The 24,466-nt window shown below is 26.9% G+C and overlaps 4 protein-coding genes across 5 annotated transcripts; 3 read left to right on the forward strand and 1 right to left on the reverse strand.

Annotated features, from left to right (window-relative positions):
• Positions 1-453: 453 nt before the first annotated feature.
• Positions 454-2,757, forward strand: OCT59_001177 (uncharacterized protein; the record flags this gene model as incomplete). Of its 2 annotated transcripts, XM_066139364.1 has the most annotated exons (2): positions 454-1,612; positions 1,710-1,732. In XM_066139364.1, the coding sequence occupies 2 exons, from the start codon at positions 454-456 to the stop codon at positions 1,730-1,732; spliced, it is 1,182 nt and encodes a 393-aa protein (XP_065988774.1). The 2 variants fall into 2 exon arrangements, with proteins under 2 accessions (XP_065988774.1, XP_065988773.1); XM_066139363.1 differs by having other exon boundaries at positions 454-2,757.
• Positions 2,758-7,195: 4,438 nt separating this feature from the next.
• On the forward strand, positions 7,196-7,486 carry OCT59_001178 (uncharacterized protein; the record flags this gene model as incomplete). Its single annotated transcript, XM_025318047.2, has 1 exon — positions 7,196-7,486. The coding sequence occupies one exon, from the start codon at positions 7,196-7,198 to the stop codon at positions 7,484-7,486; it is 291 nt and encodes a 96-aa protein (XP_025177087.2).
• Positions 7,487-9,331: 1,845 nt separating this feature from the next.
• On the forward strand, positions 9,332-11,020 carry OCT59_001179 (uncharacterized protein; the record flags this gene model as incomplete). Its single annotated transcript, XM_066139365.1, has 1 exon — positions 9,332-11,020. One exon carries the CDS (start codon positions 9,332-9,334, stop codon positions 11,018-11,020), a length of 1,689 nt encoding a protein of 562 aa, XP_065988775.1.
• Positions 11,021-21,444: 10,424 nt separating this feature from the next.
• OCT59_001180 (uncharacterized protein) lies at positions 21,445-21,872 on the reverse strand (the record flags this gene model as incomplete). Its single annotated transcript, XM_025326242.1, has 2 exons — positions 21,445-21,731; positions 21,809-21,872. The coding sequence occupies 2 exons, from the start codon at positions 21,870-21,872 to the stop codon at positions 21,445-21,447; spliced, it is 351 nt and encodes a 116-aa protein (XP_025177085.1).
• Between the last annotated feature and the right edge of the window lie 2,594 nt (positions 21,873-24,466).

Here is a 24,466-nt window from a genome sequence, read left to right on the forward strand (position 1 = left end):
GTGATTTTTTTTTTATGAATAGTTTGATGTTAATTACACTAATTTTTCTCACGCCAACGGACCTCGTTCATTAATTTTTTCAAATAATTCTTACTATATTTATTTCGAATGGGGTCGATTATCCAAAAAAAAAAATAAGTGTGTAACATTTCGTAGTTTTCTAATTTAAAATAAAGTTAATTAACTGAGCCATATATTTTATTATTACAGTACGGTTAATTAACCGGTTAAACAATTTTCCTTTTCTTTTTTAATGGTTAAATTAAACATTTGTTTGTATTAATGGTTAATTAACCATTTTTTTTCGTTATATTTTTTGTAACACGAAATTTCCATTTTTTCACTAGCGTTAATTGTATAATTTTATATATAATCATTCATTTTTTTTATCGCCTCAATTCGCTGGAAATATTTATTTTCTTATAAACAACCAAATAAGAAACTAAATATCAGATGATAAGAAAAGAGAGAAAAAAAGGTCCCGTTTGGGTACATTTCAAGACTGTAGTTGAAAGTAATAACTCGCATCCTCCTGTACAATGTAAATACTGTTACAAAAATTATCAACGAGCTGTTCCTGAACGAATGCAAGCCCACCTTGACAAATGTCCAAAAGCACCAAGTAATGCAAAATCACAACCCAAACAACAATTAATTAACAATTTTAATGGTGGCCATATGAGTGAAGATCAGGATGCTAATACTATATTATCTTCACAACATTTTATTCAACGTCCTCAATCACCTTTCGAGTCACAAGATAGTGAAGAAATGAACATGCAAATAGAGTATAGTGACCAATTAGAATCTCCGCGTAATTTACATCATTTAGGTTATTGTTATCAGTATGGAATTGGAATTGAAAAAAATGAAATCAGGGCATTTCAATTATATAAAGAAGCAGCTGAAAAAGGTCATATTAATTCAAAATATGATCTTGGAAGATGTTATCAACATGGAATAGGAATTGAAAAAAATGAAATTAAAGCATTTGAATTATATAAAGAAGTAGCTCAAAATGGTCATATAACTTCAATATATGAGCTTGGAGAATGTTATCAATATGGAATGGGAACGGGGAAAAATGAAATTAAAGCATTTGGATTTTACAAAGAAGCAGCTGAAAAAGGTCATATTACTTCAATATATAAACTTGGAGAATGTTATAAATATGGAATAGGAACTGTAATAAATAAAATTAAAGCATTTGAATTTTATAAAGAAGCGGCCCAAAAAGGTCATATTACTTCAATATTTAAGCTTGGATATTGTTATAATCATGGAACAGGAACTGAAATAGATAAAATTAAAGCATTTGATTCATATAAAGAAGCGGCTGAAAAAGGTCACATTACTTCAATACATAAACTTGGAGAATGTTATCAATATGGAATAGGAACTGAAATAAATGAAATTAAAGCGTTTGATTCATATATAAAAGCAGCTAACAAAGGTCATACTATTTCATTATATGAGATTGGAGAATGTTATCAATATGGAATAGGTACTGAAAAAGATAATAATAAAGCATTTGAATTATATAAAGAAGCAGCTGAAAAAGGACTTACTATTTCATTATATGAGCTTGGAGAATGTTATCAATATGGAATAGGTACTGAAATAAATAAAAATAAAGCATTTGAATCATACAAAGAAGCGGCTCAAAAAGGTCATATTATTTCAATATTTAAGCTTGGATATTGTTATAGCAATGGAACAGGGACTAAAATAGATAGAATTAAAGCATTTGATTTATACAAAGAAGCGGCTGAAAAAGGCCACATTACTTCAATACACAAGCTTGGAAAATGTTATCGGTACGGAAGAGGGACTGAAATAAATAAAAATAAAGTATTTGAATCATACAAAGAAGCAGCTGAATTAGGTAATCATAAATCATTGTTTGAGCTTGGAAAATGTTATCAATATGGAATAGGAACTGAAAAAGATGAAACTAAAGCATTTGAGTCATACAAAAAAGCAGCTGAAAAAGGTCATACTATGTCGTTATATGAGCTTGGAAGATGTTATCAACGTGGAATGGGAACTGAAATACATAAAATAAAAGCGTTTGAGTCATACAAAGAAGCAGCTGAACAAGGTCATGCTAATTCATTATATGAGCTTGGGGAATGTTATCAATATGGAATAGGGACTGAAAAAGATGAAAACAGAACATTTGAGTTATATAAAGAAGCAGTTGATGAATTTAATGATTCCGAGTCATTGAATAAACTTGGAGATTGTTATCAATATGGAATAGGGACTGAAAAAGATGAAAACAAAGCATTTGAGTTATATAAAGAAGCATTTGATGAATTTGGTGATTCCGAGTCATTGCATAAACTTGGAGATTGTTATCAATATGGAATAGGAACTGAAAAAGATGAAACTAAAGCGTTTGAGTCATACAAAGAAGCAGCTGAACTAGGTTATATTATTTCATTATATGAGCTTGGGGAATGTTATCGATATGGAAGAGGGACTGAAAAAGATGAAATTAAAGCGTTTGAGTCACACAAAGAAGCAGCTGAACAAGGTTATGCTATTTCATTATATGAGCTTGGGGAATGTTATCAATATGGAATAGGGACTGAAAAAGATGAAAACAAAGCATTTGAGTTATATAAAAGAGCAGTTGATGAATTTGGTGGTTACGAGTCATTGTATAAACTTGGAGATTGTTATCAATTTGGAATAGGGACCGAAATAAATATGATCAAAGCAAATGAATTATATACAAAACACTTAAGATAAATTTTTTATTTGCAAATTTTCTTTCTTTTTATAGTATTTATTGTTATATTTTGATACTTTTCTATAAATTTAAGATTTACTGAAGTTTTAATCACCAAGAAAATTGTAGGAATTTTTGAATTTGGATGGGATATATATAAATCGGTATATACAGTGGTATATCGAAGTTCGAGTTATTATTTAGACTTTAAAGTCTAGTATTTAATATACTGTAGATTTAAAAATTGTGGCCAAAATTCCAAAATTCTTTGTTTGATTAATTTTTTTGTAATTAGGATTGAGGGTGACTATATTATCAATCCCTATAAAAAATCTAATATGGTTTTTTTATTCTATGTTATTTCCGTAAATGTATTATATTCACGGAGTTTTACAGAAATTACGGATAAAATTCTTACAGGATTCTAAGTTATATAATTTTTAAAAAGATATTGTATAAGCAAATTTTATTTTAAAAAATATACCGTAATAGTTTAATCTGAAAACCACGTGATACCAACGTTTTGACAACGATACGTTTCAAATGCTTTATTTCCGCATTAATGAACAATAAAGATTATTGGACTGAAACTGAAAATTTTATTCCTAATAGATCTTATAGAATTAAAGAAAGTGGTAAATATTTGAATCTGTCCTGGTAAAAAAATTGACTATTATCATAGAATTATTAAAGAACAAAATGATATTGGATTGATTGATGTAAATTTATTATTTAAATATAATACTATCATTATAATAATATTAAGATTAGAAAATTTAAAAAGTGTAAGTACTATATATAAATAAAATGTTCTATCATCGGATCGTTAAACATTCAGTTAATTTGTGGTATTGTTTTATTAACAAGTTAATAATATATATATATTTATTTATTTATTTACAGTATTACTAATTGTTCTATAAAATTTTTTATCAATAATACTTTTGTTTTACTAAAATATAAAATAAATATTTTATCGCGTAAAATAAAATTTGCATCGATCAATCGCGACAGCGGTTAAAATCTGACATAACAATTTTAAATTTTAAATATAAAAACCAAATAATTCATTTAAAACCGAATAATTGGAGAAATAATGAATACCATTTGAAATAAATGTAATAATCAAATTACTCTTTATAATCATAATAATTTCAATATACATTATATCAATTTTTAATAAAAAGATTTTAAATAAGATTTATATTTTTTTTGGTTGAAATCTTTGTGAATGCTTACTTTATTAAACTCGCTGTATAATCTTTGATAAACTTACCAATAAAAAAAATAGACATCGGAAAAAAGAAAGCTTAAAGATAAGTTAATTTATACTTATGTAGTTTGTAATAAACTTGACAATAATGTTATAAACCAAGTATTATTTATTTACCTAGCGTCTAACCAGGCAGAAATCACCGATTTTCGTTCAAAATTTTTTGATCTCATTAGTCTCAAGAACATTAAGAACATTTCAATTCAGTCATTGATCTTATAAATCGGCATGTTTCACATCGTCAATATCTCGTATTCGCGGTCATATAACGAAGTGGTTAATCTAATGGCATGTTTTTAATTTTAATCCTTCTGATTCAATAAAATTTTATCTATAATATATTGAAATCCATCGAGTCGTGTAAATATCTGATCATTATTTTTTTAAAAAAAAGAAAATGATAAATCGTATTACTCTCAAAAATAAATATTGTTCGTATTAAATCACAAATTTGTGAATTATTGAATACAGTAATAATAATATAATTCAAGTAGAAAAATTTATTTTTACGACGATGAATAAAATAATTTTAGTTTTATATATACCAGTTTTATACAAAATACAATAAAATAAAATAAAATTTTTTTATTAGTAGATGATTAATAGAGACAAGAAAAATATAATAAAGAATTTTATTCCTTATAAAAATCTTGACCCGTTAAATTTCGGTTAATTTTCTTAAGAATTTTTTTTAGAGATTACTTGATTATTTTTATCTCTAATCGTTTTTTATTGTATTAAAGTTCCACATGTTTGTACTTATGAATAATACGATTAATAGGTATGTTCATAATCGACAACCGGCATAAGGGGTTGGTAAATTAGGGGTAGAATGTTTCTTAAAATAGTAAAACAGTATAAAAGAAAATTTGTGTAAAAATTTTTTTTTTTTTTTGACTTCGACTTCGACTTTTTGACATAATAAATTAATATTTATATAAATAATCATGGAATTATCCAATCCAATCATTAAAAGAATATTCTACATTATGGAAATAGGTTTTCATACTTTTATATACATTTAATTTCGTTTAACAAAATAATAAGTATCAAAAACGAAAATAAAAAAAAACATGTTAAATAAATCATTTCAATGAAAACGAGAAAGACAAAGGATTTTAAAAAATTTTTAGAAAGAAAAATTCATGATGAAAGGATCGAAAAGAAAAAATTTATACGAAAGTCGTCAAAATGTTTATATTAACTCAGGTTTTTAAAGACGAATTAGATAATAGTAATAATGAAAGTTTGGATCAGGTTTGGTTGAATTAGACAATATATCAAATGAAGAAAAAAATATTAAATTCGATCCGATTGATGAATTTAATGATGACGGGAATTTCGCTTAATATTATAATTAATTGATCAGATTAAAAATTGTTAGCGAACAACGAGGAGAACAAGGATTCTATAATCGAAGAACAAGTTATTCCATTATCCACAAATCAAATCAACGATGTATCAGGAATTTCGGAATTAAGCTGAGCGAGAAAAAAATCTTGAACTAGAACAATTGAATGTTAGTTTAAAAGCTGATATCCTATTAAAACGAAAAAAAAAAAGAATCTCCGGATCAAAATTTACGATTTCGTATCTTAGTGTCAAATAAGATATACTGTAAATCTGGCTTGAAATACAATAAGAAAATTGTCACTAAATATGAAGAGATGATAAAGAACAGCAAATTAAGCTTTCGATGAGAAACAATCTAATATTAAGAAGTAATTAAAGTAACGCTTCTGGAACTTATTCTACCAGATTAATTCAAGAATAAAAATTATAAATATGAAGGGATGGTAAATAATAAAAAACTTATGTGAAACTCATCAAATTATTTTGTTAGCTCAGATCTTAAAAAGAAACAAACAAGGGATTAGATGATAATGATGGAGAACTTAGACCAGATTAAATTAGATGATAATTAGAAAATCTCGTTTAATAATAATGGATCAATTAACGAGAAATCTTGTTAACAATGAGGAAATGATGGAGTCGTGATTGAAGGACATATCACTTCATTGTCCACAAATTAAGTCAGGCACTTCGGAAACTCGATATGTTACTAAGTCAAGAAACTAATACACAGCTTTTCTCGAAAGATAATGACCTTCATTTTAAAAGTTATGAAAATTTGGATGCGATTTCAAATATTAATACTTCAAATCCGGCTCATGGCATAATAAGAAAATTGTCGAAAATAACAAGAAACTAACGTCATCGATTCAAAACAATGTGATATTAAATATGAAAGTTCCTAGAACTTAACAAGACAAGAAAATTATAACTAAATATGAAGAGATGACGAAGAACAACAAGAAATTAACACTTCAAACTTGTACTATATCAAAAAATTTAAGAAAATGATCACGTGTCTGAGTTTCTTCGGAATAATAACTAGAAAAATGATCATTTATCGGAGTTTTTTTCCAGAACTTTTTTATAGATGCTATCCCAGATCGAATATTGAACGACAGTTACAATTCATTAGTTGCTAAAGATTGATGTAAATCTTGTCAAACTGATATTTTTAAACAAAATTTTAAGAATTGGACGAGTGGTAATCGGAAGTTGATGAATTAATCCAAAATAGTCAATTAGAAGCAACGGATAGTTTAAACTATTTTGAATTGATTGACCATAAGGAGATCGTAAATATTGAGTACGTAACTAAAGGTGGATTGGGCAAGATATTTAAAGGCATGTGGGAAGGGACCTAGACTTAAATATAATACGACAGAAAGAATCTGGAAAAATATTCCTAATACAGCTATCGTTTTAAAAGAACTTGATAATCAAGAGAACTTTAATTCAATTTTTTGACGAGATAATATTCCGGAATTTAGTTTATTTAGTGATAAAATGTTATTAACGTTTTAATAATAGGTTCGAAACCACGTCTATTTATACTTAATCACGAAAATCACGTGTTGAGATGTTTTGGAATCACGAGATCTCCATACGAATGGCTAAAGAAAGATGCTAAAAAGAGACCCAATCTAAACTCGTATATGATAGTGATGATGTGGACAAATGATGATGACTTGCTTGTTAATAAGAAAACATCTAATGATGAATAGTACACTTGGTATAAACGGTTAAAAATATTAGAAGAATTATCAGGTGCCCTCAAAAGTATTCATGGTAAAGGAGTAATTCATCATGATTTTCATTGTGGTAATATTTTAATGAATGACGAAGATATATTTCACTTTCCAGCTATCGGTGATTTGGGATTATGTGGAAATTATAATAAAACAAGAATTCTAATTGGCGTGACATCTTTTATTGCACCTGAACATTTGAAAGAAAATCCAGAAAAGTTACAACAGCATCTGATATTTATAGTCGTATGGATAATTGGTTGTTGTAATTTACCTTACGAAGAATTCAAGAATGATCAACTTAGATTACAATTTAATATAGTAATTAAAGGTTTACTTCAAAAGATATTCCAACAAGTTATGCAGAACTTATGAAAAGACGTTGGGATGATAATCCAAAAAAAAAACGCCCAAAGCATATATATTTTCAATGTGGGAAAAGCAATATTATTCGAACTTTTATTGCAGAAAGGAAAGATTACATAGGATAATAGGATCAAAAATTCTGCCCTACTCTGTAATTTTCTTGGAAATCAAGAAATAGAACCAGTAAACTAATTCATAAAAAGTAAAAAAGTGAGTAAAGTAAGGAACTTTTCATTTATATTCTTTATACTTAAATTATTATCATTAATTAATTTTTTATTTTCTTAAACACATGGACCTTTTGATGAAGTTTCTCTTTCAACGGTTAATTTGAAATTCGAATAGTAATAATGAAGATTTATTTGTTAGATAATTGAAAGCGAGCAGAATGAGAAAAAGATTTGGAAACAGCTGAATTCACTGCTCCTCCGTTGCCAAGACCCTATTATATATTAATTTGAATTATATTGCTAAGAACAAGTAGCCACGCATCATGGAATTTTTAGGTAGATCGATCCACGTAATTCCAAATGGATTAGTTCGGAAATATGTGGAATTTTTGTCACAGGGTATTTGGTTTTTGGTGGAAAAAATTTCCTGATGACTGTGGGTACATAGCTGAGTAAATCACCATCAGCTTAGCAAAGAAACCGCCACCTGAGGCAACAATTTCTTTAGCTTTCGGAAATTTCTATCGGATATTTTCCAAAAACTGCAGACGGTCCTATAGATTAATTTCAGGTGGTTTCATTATGTTGTTTCTAAATTTCAAATATTGTTCACATTATCAAATTTCTCCATGTATCCACACCTTTTATTCGTTTGTAGAGTTTATCTTAATTTTTCAGAGACTCGTTTTCGCAGTAATGGTTTCTTATAACCAGTCGAAGTTATGTTTAATTTGAATTTAAATTATTGATCTTTAAATAAAATACAAAAAAATTTATTCAATTAAACAAAATGAATTCTTTATCACAAGTTTATGTCTTTTAAACAAAACCATTCTTTTAAGCGATACAAAATTTTGATGTTTCCAATAAATTTAATAATATCTAAGCTTCCAAAACGTGCCATAATCGAAAGGTGCAGTCCAAACTCGTGCGTGATATAGATTAATTAATAGCCAATCGATGCAAAATTGAAACATTACAACTAAGTTTTAGGAAATGAGTAACACTTGAATGAAAAATTTTCCCAACATAAATATAACTTTATTTTCCTGGTACTTACTAGTTACGTGAATTTTTTTTTTAACATAATTGAAAGATATTGTGTCACTTCATTGAGTTAAGTACTTAAGTTACCGAAGTTATCTCCATAAAAAAATATAAAAACCTGATTATAATCAAATTTGGAAGTATCGGTAATTTTTTTTTATCACGCCAACGGACCTCGTTCATTAATTTTTTCTGCGGAAAAGCTGCATCATATAGTATTTATCCCTGTAATTTGTATCGTGACTTTGTTCACATGGAAATTAAAAAAAAAAAACATCATATAGTATTTACAACCATGTTTTAAATGTAATGCTCCAATAATTCTTACATATTTCAATTTATGGGAGAGTGTAACATTTCATAGTTTCCTAATTTAAAATAAAGTTAATTAACTGAGCCATATATTTATTATTACAGTACGGTTAATTAACCGGTTAAACAATTTTCCTTTTCCTTTTTAATAGTTAAACATTTTGTTTGTATTAATGGTTAATTAACCATTTCTTTCGTTATATTTTTTCTAACACGAAATTTCCATTGTTTCACTAGCGTAAATTGTATATATAACCATTCATTTTTTTTATCGCTGAATATATTTATTTTCTTACAAACAACCAAATAAGAAACTAAATATCAGATGATAAGAAAAGAGAGAAAGAAAGGTCACGTTTGGGCACATTTCAAGACTGTAGTTAAAAGTAATAACTCGCATCCTCCTGTACAATGTAAATACTGTTGCAAAAATTATCAACGAGCTGTTCCTGAACGAATGCAAGCCCACCTTGACAAATGTCCAAAAGCACCGAGTAATGCAAAATCACAACCCAAACAGCAACAATTAATTAACAATTTTAATGGTGGCCATATGAGTGAAGATCGGAATGGTAATATATTATCTTCACAACATTTTATTCAACGTCCTCAATCACCTTTCGAGTTACAAGATAGCGAAGAAATAAACATGCAAATAGAGTATAGTGACCAATCAGAAACTCCGAATAATATACATCATCTAGGTTATTGTTATCAGTACGGAATAGGAATTACAAAAAATGAAACCAGAGCATTTCAATTATATAAAGAAGCAGCTGAAAAAGGTCATATTAATTCAAAATATGATCTTGGAAGATGTTATCAACGTGGAGTAGGAATTGAAAAAAATGAAATTAAAGCATTTGAATTATATAATGAAGTAGCTCAAAATGGTCATATAACTTCAATATATGAGCTTGGAGAATGTTATCAATATGGAATGGGAACGGAAAAAAATGAAATTAAAGCATTTGGATTTTACAAAGAAGCAGCTGAAAAAGGTCATATTACTTCAATATATAAACTCGGAGAATGCTATAAATATGGAATAGGAATTGTAATAAATAAAATTAAAGCATTTGAATTTTACAATAAAGCGACCCAAAAAGGTCATATTACTTCAATATTTAAGCTTGGATATTGTTATAATCATGGAATAGGAACTGAAATAAATAAAATTAAAGCATTTGATTTATATAAAGAAGCAGCTGAAAAAGGTCACATTACTTCAATACATAAACTTGGAGAATGTTATCAATATGGAATAGGAACTGAAATAAATGAAATTAAAGCGTTTGAATTATATAAAGAAGCAGCTGATAAAGGCTATACTATTTCATTATATGAACTTGGAGAATGTTTTCAATATGGAAGAGGGACAGAAAGGAATGAAAATAAAGCGTTTGAATTATATAAAGAAGCAGCTGATAAAGGCTATATTATTTCATTATATGAACTTGGAAAATGTTATCAATATGGAATAGGAACTGAAATAAATAAAATTAAAGCGTTTGAATTATATAAAGAAGCAGCTGAAAAAGGCTATACCATTCCATTATATTGGCTTGGAAGATGTTATCAATATGGAATAGGAACCGAAAAGGATGAAATCAAAGCACTTGAGTCATATAAAGAAGCAGCTGAAAAAGGTCATACTAGTTCGTTATATTATCTTGGAGAATGTTATCAATATGGATTTCTAGGAACTGAAATAAATAAAATTAAAGCATTTGAGTCATACAAAGAAGCAGCTGAAAAAGGTCATACTATTTCATTATATGAGCTCGGAGAATGTTATCAATATGGAATAGGAACTGAAATAAATAAAATTAAAGCATTTGAATCATACAATAAAGCCGCTGAAAAAGGTCACATTACTTCAATACATAAACTTGGAGAATGTTATCAATATGGAATAGGATCTGAAATAAATGTAATTAAAGCGTTTGAACTTTACAAAGAAGTAGCAGCTCAAAATGATCTTATTAATAATTTTATCAATTTTGATGAATAAGGACCGGAATAAATATGATCAAAGCAAATGAATTATATACAAAACATACTGTACTAGTTAAGGAAATACTTTATTTTAAATAGTTTTTATGAAATTTTCTATTTACAATTTTTATTTCTTTTATGGTATTTTATTGTTATATTTGATACTTTCTATAAATTTAAGATTTACTGAAGTTAAAGAAAATCGTAGAAAGTCTTATTTTAGCATTTTTATTTGTAGTTCAGGGATTGAAAATTGACTATCATAGAATTAAAATGTTTATTATTTAGAAAATAATGTTATTTAATTGGTTGATGTGAATATATAATACCAATTATTAACGTTTGTATTATTAAATTGATCGTTATTCGTTAACTGTTAAGGTCAGTAAATTTTAAAAGTATGATACAAGTATAAATGTTCTATCGGATTAGTTAAACATTCCATTTATGGTATGATATTATTTTGTTAACAAGTAATAATAATACTTATTTATTTACTTATTTACAGAATCACCAATCGTTCATCGTTCTATAGATTTTTATTTTGTTTTTACTAAAATATAAAAATAATATTTTATCGCGACAGCGGCTAAGATTTAAAAATTTTTAATATAAAGGCCAAATAATTCATTTAAATTGTATTAGTATTACTAGATTTAAAATAAATAATTGAAGCAAAGTACGGATAATAATGAATTTGGTTATGAAAATAAATAATAAACGAAACAATTTGAAATAAATCTAAAAATCAAATTATTCTTTAATACACGTTAGTTATATCGATTTTTAATAAAAAGATCCTAAAATAATAAGATTTATGTTTTTTGGTTGAAATCTTTATGAACGCTTACTTTATTAAACTCTGTATAATCTTTGATAAACTTAACAAAAAAAATAGACACCGGAAGCAACCTATAAAAACAAACCGAATATTATTTGGTACGCAAAAAAATTGTACCTAAAGTCTTATTAATCTCATAAGAACATTTCCAGGGTTCAGTCATTGGTCTTAATAAATCGACATGCTTCACATAATTAATATCTCGTATTCGCGGTTATATAAATCGTAACCTTATAACGAAGTGGTTAATCTAAAAAAGAAAAATAATTAAATGATAAATCGGTTCTTATAACTCTCAAAAATAAATAATTTATAAATGTATTGTAGTTTGTGACTGTTCGTATTAAATCACAAATTTGTGAATTATTAGAAAATATCCCTTAAACTGTAGGAGTTAAAATTAATTTTAAAAATTTTTGAATTTTTAAAATATCTTAAGATCTAGTGATCATAGAAAGATGAAATTATATTTGTTAGATTCCTCTTATTAAGGCGCATTTAATGGTAATAAAATCATAACTCTAAAATTGATAGATAAAAAGTTATGTTAATTTATAAATTTTTGGATTTTATAAGTTATCCTGTCACATAATATTTGTAGAAGGACAATTTTATTTCTATCAGATTCTTCTCATTAAGACGCATTAAATGGTGGTAATTTTACATTTCTAGGGTTAATGGATAAAAAGATTATAATTTGTCGATCATTTACTTTTAAAAAATCATTAATCAAATTGAACTTTTTTTTTGATTTTTACTTAGAAAAAAATACTATAAAATTTATTACAAAAATATTGGTTTATGTAATAAAATATTTTAAGATATTTAAAAGTGTTTTTAATTAAAAAACAAAATTGCAGGCAAATTTGGCTGCAAAACAGTTTAAGGGATAGTATAATAATAATATAAATCAAGTAGAAAAATTTATTTTTACGACAATGAATAAAATAATAATTTTTTATATACGTCAAATAATACAATCGACAACTGGCATAAGAATTTTAGGGTCGGTAAATTAGGGTATACACATGTATGGAATGTTTCTTAAATAGTAAATAGTATAAAAGAAAATTGGGTAAAAAATTTTTTTTAATTTTTTTTTTTTGACTTCAACTTTTTGACATAATAAATTAATATTTATTTAAATACTCATGAAATTATCCAATCATTAAAAAAAAAAATTCTATACTATGGAAATAGGCTTTCATACTTTATATACATTTAATTTCGTTTAACAAAATAATAAGTATCAAAAACGAAAATTAAAAAAAATGATAACGTTAAATCATTTCAATGAAAACGAGAAAGACAAAGGATTTAAAAAAATTTTTTGAAGGAAAAATTCGTGATGAAGTATCGAAAAGAACAAAGGCTTATATGTGAAAGTCGTTAAAATGTTTATAATAACTCAGATTTAAAAAAACGTACGACAAATTAGATAATAGTAACAACAAAAAGTTTGGATCAGGTTCGGTTGAATTAGACAGACAATGGATTAAATGAAGAGAAAAATATTAAATTCGATCCGATTGATGAATTAGTTGATGATAGGAAATATTATAATTAATTGATCAGATAAAGAGAATAATTGTTAGCGAACAACGATTCTGTAATCAAAGAACAAGTTATTCCATTATCCAAAAATCAAATCAACGATGTATCAGGCGTTTCAGAAATTCAATATTTTGAGCCGAGCGAGAAAAAAAATCTAGTTTAGAAGCCGATATATTATTAAAACAGCTTTTTTCGAAAAAAAAGAATGATGAGTCAAAAAAAAAAACTTATGTGGAACTCATCAAATTATTTTTGTTGGCTCAGATCTTAAAGAAACAAACAAGGGATTAGATGATAATAATAATGAAGAACTTAGACCAGATTCGATTAAATTAGATGATGATAAGAAAATCTCGTTTAATAATACTATTAATGGATCAATTAACGAGAAATTTTGTTAGTGAACAATGAGGAAATGATGAAGTCATAATTGAAGGACATATCACTCCATTACTCACAAATTAAGTCGACGACGAACCAGACACTTAGGAAATTCGATATGTCAAGTCAAACGAACTTGTTTTTCGAAGATAAAAATCTTGGATTGGAGCAACCAGATGTTAACATAGAAACTGATACACCTTCAAAACAGCTTTTTACGAAAAAGAATAATGATCTTTATATTAAAAGTTATGAAAATTCGGATGACGATTTCAAATGTTAATATCAAAATGAAAAGTTCAAATCCGGCTCATATATAGCATAATAAAAAATTGTTGAAAATAACAAAGAAACTAGCGCCATCGATTCAAGACAACTTAATATTAAATAAGAAAGGAACAAGACAAGAAATTATAACTAAATATGAAGATATGACAAAGAACAACAGAGAAATTAACACTTCAAACTTGTACTATCCCAGATCGATATTGAATGGCAATTACATAAGGTGTTACAATCCATTAGTTGCTAAAGATTGGTGTAAACCTTGTCAAACTGATATTTTAAGTGGTAATTCGGAAGTTGATGAATTAATCCAAATAGTCAATTAGAAGCAACGGATAGTTTAAGGCTTTAAGCTATCTCGAATGGATTGACCATAAGGAGATCGTACATATTGAGTATATAGCTAAAGGTGGACCTGGTAGGATATTTAAAGGCATATGGACTAAGGGATCTAGGCTTAAATATAATACGATAGAAAGAATCGGGGAAATATTCCTAATACAACTATTGCTTTAAAAAACTTTATAATCAAGAAGACTTTAATCAATTTTTAGATGAGGTAATATTCTGTGAATTTAGTCTATTAGTAATAAAATGTTTTTAATGAACGTTTTAATATATAGGTTCGAAACCATCGTCAATTTCTACTTAATCACGAAACTCACGTGTTATGTTTTGGAATCACGAGATCCCCAAACGATAATACGGAACTCACAAGAAAGATACGAAAGACTTGCGAAAGCCAACCCAAATTCGTATATGATGGTGATAATGTGGTCAAACGATGGTGACTTGTTCAACTATATTAAGAAAACATCTAATGATGAAAAGTTCACTTGGCATAAGCGGTTAAAATATTAGAAGAATTATCAGGTGCCCTCAAAAGTATCCATGATAAAGGAGTAATTCATCAGGACCTTCGTTGTGATAATATTTTAATGAATGACGAAGACATATTTCACTTTCCAGCTATTAGTGATTTGGGATTAAGTGGAAATTATAATAAAACAAGAATTCTAAGTGGTGGAACCTCTTTTATTACACCTGAACATTTAAAGAGAGCCCAGAAAAGCATTGTAAATTACATTACGAAGAATTCAAGAAGGATCAATTGGTTAATATGGCAATTAAAGGTTTACGTCCAAAGATTCCAACAACTTAACAACTTATGCAGAACTTATGAAAAGATGTTGAGATGATGATCCAAAAAACGCTCAAAAGCATTTGAGCTAAGAGAAATTTTTTCAATGTGGAAAAAACAATATTATTCGATAAAAAATTTTTTTATTGCAGAAAAGGAAGATTACATAGGATCAAAAATTCTGGCCTACTTTGTAATTTTCTTGAATTAAGAAATAGAACGTAGTAAACTAATTCACCTCTGATCCCTTCTATTTTTTTTTAATTTTTTGTAGAAAAAAAATAATTAAATATTTTTGTTTCATCTTATAGATACGAAAAAATTACAATGAGTGGATGGCAGAAACTAAAGAGTTAACACCTACCGGTAAAATCAAAAGACCTTCTTATGAAAATGTAGCACATTTGGTTAAAGATTCATGGGACGCGGTTGATGTTAATTTGATTAGACGATCTTTTAAATGCTGTGGAATCTCTAATAAACGTGATGGAACTGAAGATGACTGGATTTTTAATAATGATCGTCTCAAACAAGCAAATCAATTAAATGATGAAGTGGAAGTGCTATCAGATAAAGAGAACGATGATGATGAGGAATATGGAAATGAAGAGGAGAATGTGGAGGAGGCGGAGTATGAGTAGTAGTAGGAGGAGTAGGAGGAGGAGGAGGAGGAGGAGGAATATGGGGAAGGGGAGGAAAAGGAATATGAGGAGGAGGATGAAGAAGAGGACAAGTGTGATGAAGAGGATGAAGAGAATGAATGTGAAGAGGGAAGAATGAAAATTATTTTGGTTATTACGAACAAGAACAAATTACGATAACATATGGGATTAATAATGGGTGGCTTTGATTGTGTAACGATACTAGTTGAATAGTTTTTTTTAATTTGATTAGTACCGGGTACTTTTCAAGCCGGAATACGATTAGTATCCGGGGTATTATTCAAAATCTGACTTTACAGCTGATTTCATAATATGCGGGACATACGAGAGACAACTCAGTACAGTGGAGCAGTATTCTGTTATACCGAATCTTACCGAATTTCTCTCGGCATGTAGTAAAAATGATGGTGACCCGTATATTATGAAATCACGGTACTATTTGAAGGGTACTGTATGCAGCGCTATACGTAAAATTAAAAATTACCCATAAAAACGTAAATAAAAAAAATTCATAAAAATTTATTTAAAATAGAATTTTCTTGGTTATATATGGTATGATTAAAGGAAAAGGATTTTGCATAATTCATTCGTTTTAATAATATTCATTTCAGTTCCTATTCTATATTGATAACAAACTCCAAGTTGAAATGTTGAATAAATATGATCATTTTGAGCCGCTTCTTTATATGATTCGAACGTCAGTTCCTGATAACATTCTCCGAGCCATATAATAAAATAGTATGACCATTTTCAGCTGCTTTTTTATGACTTAAACGCTTTAATTCTTAAATTTCATTTATTTCAGTTCATATTCCATGTTGATAACATTCTATAAACTGCGAATTTTATTTTCTTTGTCGCATATTAATGCGATACAGTTGCTAAAGAGGTATAGTATATCCGTCTTCACCACCTACAGCTTTTTTCATTGGTCGTGTAATAAATGCTCAAAATAATAACGTTGGAAAAGGGGTAAGGTGCATTATCATTGCGTCGCCATCATAGAAAAATTTTACAAGGTTAGATATTGACTTGCGTACAATCTGAGGATTTTTTAGCCATGTTCAGGTTATTAAAATGCGTATTTTTAACAGGCTTTTTTTCTAAATAAGGGGTTTGTTTTGCGTTATTTTTAGTAGTTTATCTGATCATATATATATATATATATTTCATAAGATAAATAACTAAAATAAATATTAATCAACTATTTAGCATAAAAGAACTATGTAACGATTGTATTAGCAATTTGCGCAAAATCTAATATTGTCTATTTATCTTAGGCCAATTAATATATTAATTGAAATTATATTGAAATTATTAGGCATATTTTTATGATTACTTTGGTCGGAAGGATGTAATAAAAAAAAACGATAATATTTATGTAAAAATTTATTGAATGTATTATTATATATTCATTGTAAAGAATATTTTAATATATTTTTCAAGTTTTGATCGTGGACAAATCACGTGATGATCAGAGATTAGAAAATTTGCGTATTTTTTCTGATTTTCTGAAGTAAGCTCCTAATAGATTTTATAGAATTAAAGAAAGTGGTAAATATTTGCTTAAAAAATTAAAACCTGTCCTGGAAAAAATTGACTATCATAGAATTATTGATCTTAATTTAGAAAAAAAAACAAGATTAAATCAATATAACAATAAAATTTTGGTTTTATATTTAGATAAATTAGATCTTATACACGTTTTTTTTATTTTTAAGTAAAAAAAAAAATATACTCATCCTAACTAAAAAAATCATACAAAGCATATTTATTCAATTAAAAAAAAATATTTATTTTGATTATATCGCCAATCCAAAGCTAAGAGGTGAAAGAACGAAAGAACGAAATAATAGAAAAAAAAATTAGTAAAGTAATAAGAAAAAAATTATTAAAATAAAAAATCATGCTTACCGTAGATCTAAGACAAAATAAATAATAACGATAATATACCTATACATATATAAGTTGATAAAAAAAATATGTATAAAGATAAATAAGAAAATTACACAAAAAGAAAATACAGTATTAGTATAGATTATTATTATAAAGAAAAAAAAGGGATGATAAATATTAAAAATTCATTTTTAAAAAGATTGGAAGAAAAATTATTAAAATCTCGGTTTTAAAAACTGAAAAAAAATAATATTAAAAAAGATCCGGTCGAAAAATAGACCAAACAAAATATTATTATTAAAAAAAAATCCAATCTTAAAAAAAGAGACCAAAAAAATAATAATATTAAAAAAAAAAGAAATAAGATCGGGTCTAAAAAGACTGAATGATCCAAGCAGTCTAAAAAAAAGAGACCGAAAAAAGATTTAAAATCAAACATCAACGTACAGTAATTGATCTGCAGCTGATCACATCATCCTAAAATGAAATCTGTAAAAGATATTGCACTGCTGATTAGCAAGTCATTAACCGGAACTGTATCACGATGAAAATCTCCCCACCAGAACATACACATGAACCGACAGAAATCAAGTTATTCAAACCATAATAATTATAGGCGCTGACGAATCAAACAGGGCGGACATCCTCATATTATCACATTATTGCCGATCATTTTGCCGATCATCTATTTTAAATATTATCACATAAAAAATACCATTTTTTTGCAAATTTAACTATATAAATTTTATTTGTTATCAAAATTTATCCAAAGTCCGAAAATTAATGTTTTCAAATCCAAAAATTAACTAAAACCCAAAAATGGGCTGAATTTTAATAATAATTAGAAAATTGAAATTATTTTAATGATATTGTGACAACCAGTGATTAAAATTTAATGTTTTATAGCTTTTTAGATTCATCTCGTCAAGACAAACATTTTGATAGTAATTTTATAATTTTTTACGCCAAATTGATTGAGAAATTGCATTTTGAAAATTTCTATTTATTATATAGATTATAACAAATATAATTGCAAGTATAAATTTAGCCATAACTTCTTGATTACCTAAAATTAGGAATGATTACTTCGGCCATTGATTTTAAATCAGTTAAACTATAACCCATAAAAGTTTCAAGCTTCGGCCAAACTTCTGTGACTTTGGCCGAAGTTTTAAAGTCTGATATCACCCAATTTACTATAAGATCGGCAAATGATCGGCAAGGTGATATAAGGATGTCCGCCCTGTTGACGAATCACGCGTCGCGCAATTCAAAATTATTTATACAGGGTAATCTAAACGTTACCTAATTATTAATAATAAGAACCATATTAATATTATAATTATAAATTTTTTAAATTTTATTTTTTTTTTGGTCGGGCATATTTTTATTATTTTAGGTTAACTACAAATCATATTTGTTTAAAAAAAGAATTTATTTTGATTATATTGCCGATCCAGAAAGAATGAAAATCTTTTTCGATTGGCCATTTCCCTAACTCCAATGATGAAATAAATAATAATATACATATATAAGTTAATAAAAAAAAAAATAGTAAATAAAAAAAATTAAAAAAACCGGAGCGAAAAATATTAAAAATTCAGTTTTAAGAAAAATAGAAAGAAAAAATTATTAAAATCTCAGTTTTAAAAAACCGAAAAAAATATTATCATTGAAAAAAAAGAGACTGAAAGAAATATTATTAAAAAAAAAATTTGGTCTAAAAAAAAAGACCGAAAAAAAGATTTCTTTTTAAAATCAACGTTTTATATACGATAAAATGCACTTTGGTGCCGAAGTGAATTTCGCGAAATGTACCGTAACCGAGATTTTATATATATCCAATACAATGCTTAGAGAACATTCTTTTATTTTTTTTTTTTCATAACCAAATTCATTATTATCCGTACTTTCTCCAATTATTTATTTTATTTAAATCATATGTCAGATTTTGAGAATAAATAATGAAAACGAAAAAACCATTTGAAACAAATTATTTTTTTGGTTGGAATCTTTATGAACGATTACTTTATTAAACTCGCTATATAATCTTTGATAATTAGATATCGGAAAAAAAGAAAGCTTAAAGAATAAGTTAATTTATACTCAAATAGTCTATAATAAAATTGCGTATCACGAAACTTTTAAAAGCAAACCGAGTATTATTTCTGGTACCCAAACAAAATTGCACCCCAAGCAGAAATAACCGATATTAGTTCAAGTTTTTCGATCTTATTAATCTCATAAGAACATGTCCGGAATTCAGTTCGCATTCGCGGTTATATAAATCGTAACCATATATGGCATGTTATTAATTTTAGCAATGTTCTATAGATTGATCTAGATAAAAAAAAAAGGTAAAAGATAAAATCAAATTATTCGAAAAATTTGCTAAAAAAAATATTTTGCAGTTTGTAACAATCACAAAATTAGATAATACAGGATAATCATACAAATAGAAAAACCCATCATGCCCGCCTTGATTGGCGTAATTTATTTTTACAATAATGGATAAAATAAATTAAAGGGTGTATATACAAAATATAATAAAATCAAATAAAAATTTTATTAGGTAATTAATAAAATATGTAAAATAATTAATTTTTATTCCTTTTAATACCTTATATAAAATCTTATCGATTAATTTTCTAGAAATTGATTAATTAAAGTATAGTCTTTTTTACTTTATTTACTGTAAATAATACGATTAGTAAGCAGTGTTGAGAATTCAGATTATTTTTATGCGCGCAGAGCGCACATTGTTCATAAAAGTTTTGTGCGCAACCTATGTGCCCTTATATATAAAATAAAATTATAGTAAGCTTATCTACGCTCCGCCAACTGCGCGGAATCGCAAGTTCAACCGGCATAAGAATCTTTAGGGTTGATAAATTAGGGCATATGTATGGAATGTTTGCTTTCTTAAATAGTATAAAATGAAATTGTGATGATATTTTTTTTTTTGACTACGACTTTTTTGATATAATAAATTGATATTTTTTTAACTTTTATATAAATATTCATGAAATTATCCAATCATTAAAAAAATTATTCTATATTATTATGGAAAGAGGATTTCATACTTCTATATAATAAGTATCAAACAAAAACTAAAAAATGATAATGATATTATCAAATAAAAATCATTTCAATGAAAAAGGATTTAAAAATTTTTAGAAAGAAAAAAAATACTTATTATATGAAAGTCGTCAAAATGTTACGAACGACGAATTAAATAATGGAGTTTGGATCAGATTCGGTTGTATTAGACAATGGATCATATGAAGAGGAAAATATTAAATTCGACCGATGAATTAGATGATAATAGGAAATTTCTCTTAATTGATCAGATAAGGAGAAAATTGTTAGCGAACAACGAGGAGAACAAGGATTCTGTTGTAATCGAAGAACAAGCTACTCCATTATTCACAAATCAAACCATGAATCAGGCACTTAGCTATAAAAATTCGATAACAAAAAAAAAAAAATAATATATATTCTATAAATAACTTTAAACATTTATTCTTGGTAAGTTGAAAAGCAGAAATTATATAAGCAAGTTTTCAAAAATAATACAGTTTAAAATAATAATCGTAACACATAATAATAATTAAAAATTAGTAACTATATATATATATCTAAAGTTATACTAATAAATTTGAAAGTATTTTAGTTTTAATTTAATGCGTATCGCATTTATTTCCTGCACAATTAAACATTTCCCAACCAACCGGATCACCAGTGACGAAAATGCAGTCATCTTTATATCCTTGACACCATCTATTATCGTCTCCATTTGTTTTAGGATATATATGCAAGCAATATGTTTCAGGTGCCTCATCCCAGTGCCATTTATAACCAGAATCACAATTTTTCCATCCAGCATCTCTTAAAGTTTTACCATGACAATCCGTTACATATACACGACAGACAGAGAAAAATGATAGATCAACCGTAAGTTTGTATGCTATGGTTGTTAAATAAACAAAAAACAATTAGAACAGAAAATCATCAAAATTTTCTATGCATACTAAGGTGTTTTACCTTGAGCTATGTGAAGAATTATGAAAAAGATGATAATGAAACGAGTGAGAGTAGGATGTTGCATGGTGATCGCGATAAAGTTACCACGTTTTTCAGTAAAGTAAAAAAGAATCTTTAAAAATATATTCGTTTATCTCGTAATTTTTCGTTTTGAAATTGTGGTCTGGGGGACTACTCCCTTATATAAGTCTGATTTGCTGATAACCGTACAATAAATATGACTAACCACGAATTTTTCTTTCATAAGATTAATGAATATTCATTCAATCGTGAAAAGCATGACATTTTCAATGAACAATTATATTGCCGATAAAACATATCCCAAAATTTCTAGTGCATAAGGTTTAGTTCCCTTTCAAACTCTATAAAAACGAAATGTATTTATGTCTAATAAATGTCAAAAAAAACATCATTTTGTTTAATTTTTGTTTTTTTGTAATAAAACATAAATCGGACAAAATGGTGCTTTTTTAGACGTTTTGTACACATGAACACAAATATAAAACGAATTTAAACACAATTCATTTTTATAGGGAAAGCATATGCTTTTAGAAGATCAGGAGAAAGAAAAAAAGATTATCTCTGAACAAACATTATTGTTCAATTGACTTATAACCAGTTATAAATTAGAACCATGCCCCCAGGTTAAATCGTTTGAATCTTCGTAAGACGAATTTGATAATAAAGTTGCTACTTTCCTAAATTAATTTTATGAAAAACTTTTCAAATCAATTCTTTATGGAATTTTACGTCCATGAAATTTATTACAAATTATTTAAATTATTTATAGTTTAGTACCGTAAAATTTATTAATTGAAGTATTGTAAATGAATTATCATACTCATTAAGCTATAAATAAACTACAATTACATAATTATTATTGATATTTTTTCATATACTAAAATAATATGTAAAAAGGTAAGAACGCGCGTAATTAACTAATTTGTGTAACGAAAGAATTTCTTTCAGAAACGTTCTCTGTGCGCGTCACGTTATCTTCCAAATTCCAATTCCAATAATGGTTTATCGTATTTAAGCATGATCTGCAGGATAATACAGATTATTCAGATTATTTAAATTATCATCCGAACGGTTCTCCCCAACCGATCAGCCGATCAGCAAATAAATTGCCGATCCGCATACTATGATCGTAAAATGGGTTTCGTCCATTACTGCTAAAAAAAAATGGTTCAATTAATCTATTACTGCTAAAAAAAAAATGGTTTCAATTAGTCTATCATACTAGAAATTAATTTAAAATTTGCGATTTATAATGTGTTATTTATTATATACCCAACCATTTTTACAAATTGAATTCGGTAAAATGTCATGTTGGGATCGTCGGGATAATATCATGTCGGGAAAAGGTACTTTTCAAGAAAACCGAAAGGGTTTACCATAAAATCCCGACAACCACCAAAATCTCAAATCGGATCAGTCACAGAATCCTGATGATCTTGACAGCCAAAATCCTGACTAGGATGAGTTTATGATTAGTCAATTTTTAATGCAATTTTGTTTCTAATTTCATAATCTAGTAATATATTCTTTTAATTAAAATAAAAAATTTTTCTTTTAATTTCATTAATAATATAGTAACGTTAGTTAATTTGTATTAATATTAATAAAATTTGCAAACAATTTCAAATATTTTGCGTTAATACTAGTCAAATGATTCAAATTATATTTTAATTATATAAGTCCCGTTACTGCGCCGCTACATTTTTTAAAATTGTGTTTAGTTGGAAATTTATAAAATTTATATAATTTTTTTTTAAAAGAAAAAACTTTGGGATTTGAATTTTCTATTAGGATTTTGTCAATATTTATATGGTTGTCGGGTCAGTCGGGATTTTATAGTAAACCGGTCGATATTACTATGGTTATCAGGATTTTTGGGAAATCCTCGTATTAAATGGTGCCGATCAGGGGATAGGAATTTTTAGGGGTTGGTAAATTAGAATTTTTTTTTTTGATTTCTAATATTTTTAACTTTTATATAAATACTCATGAAATCATTAAAAAAAAATAATTAATCATAACTAAACCTATTTAGAAATACGAAGCTATAAGATTATACTATATCAATAAACTATTCTTATTACGAATGTTACCCTAAAAAAATGAGTTAATTATGAATCGGCAAAGTAAATATTTTTTATCTAAATTGGTCTAAGACAAGCGGGCATAAATATAGAATATAGATTGAACGTGTGTTCTATGTTAGTATGTAAATAGGTTTTTCCGTTTAAAAAATAAGTATCAAAACCGAAAATTAAAAAATTAATATGTTACCACTAAAATAATTTCAATGAAAACGAGAAAGATAAAGGATTTAAAAAAATTTTTTAGAAAGAAAAGTTCGTGATGAAGTATCGAAAAAGAACAAAAAATTATATGAAATTCGTCAAATGTTTACATTAACTCGGATTTTAAAAAAAAAACGAACAACGAATTAGTAGATAATAGTAACAACGAAGAATTTGGATCAATGAATCAAATGAAGAGAAAATATTAAATTCGATCCGATTGATGAATTAGATGATAATAGGAAATTTCTCTTAGTATTTTATTAATTGATCAGATAAGGAGAAAAATTGTTAGCGAACAACGAGGGGAACAAGGATTCTGTAATCTAAGAACAACATCAGGAAGTTT

The sequence above is a fragment of the Rhizophagus irregularis genome, chromosome 1 (genome assembly GCF_026210795.1).
Source record: "Rhizophagus irregularis chromosome 1, complete sequence".
Taxonomy (NCBI): domain Eukaryota; kingdom Fungi; phylum Glomeromycota; class Glomeromycetes; order Glomerales; family Glomeraceae; genus Rhizophagus; species Rhizophagus irregularis.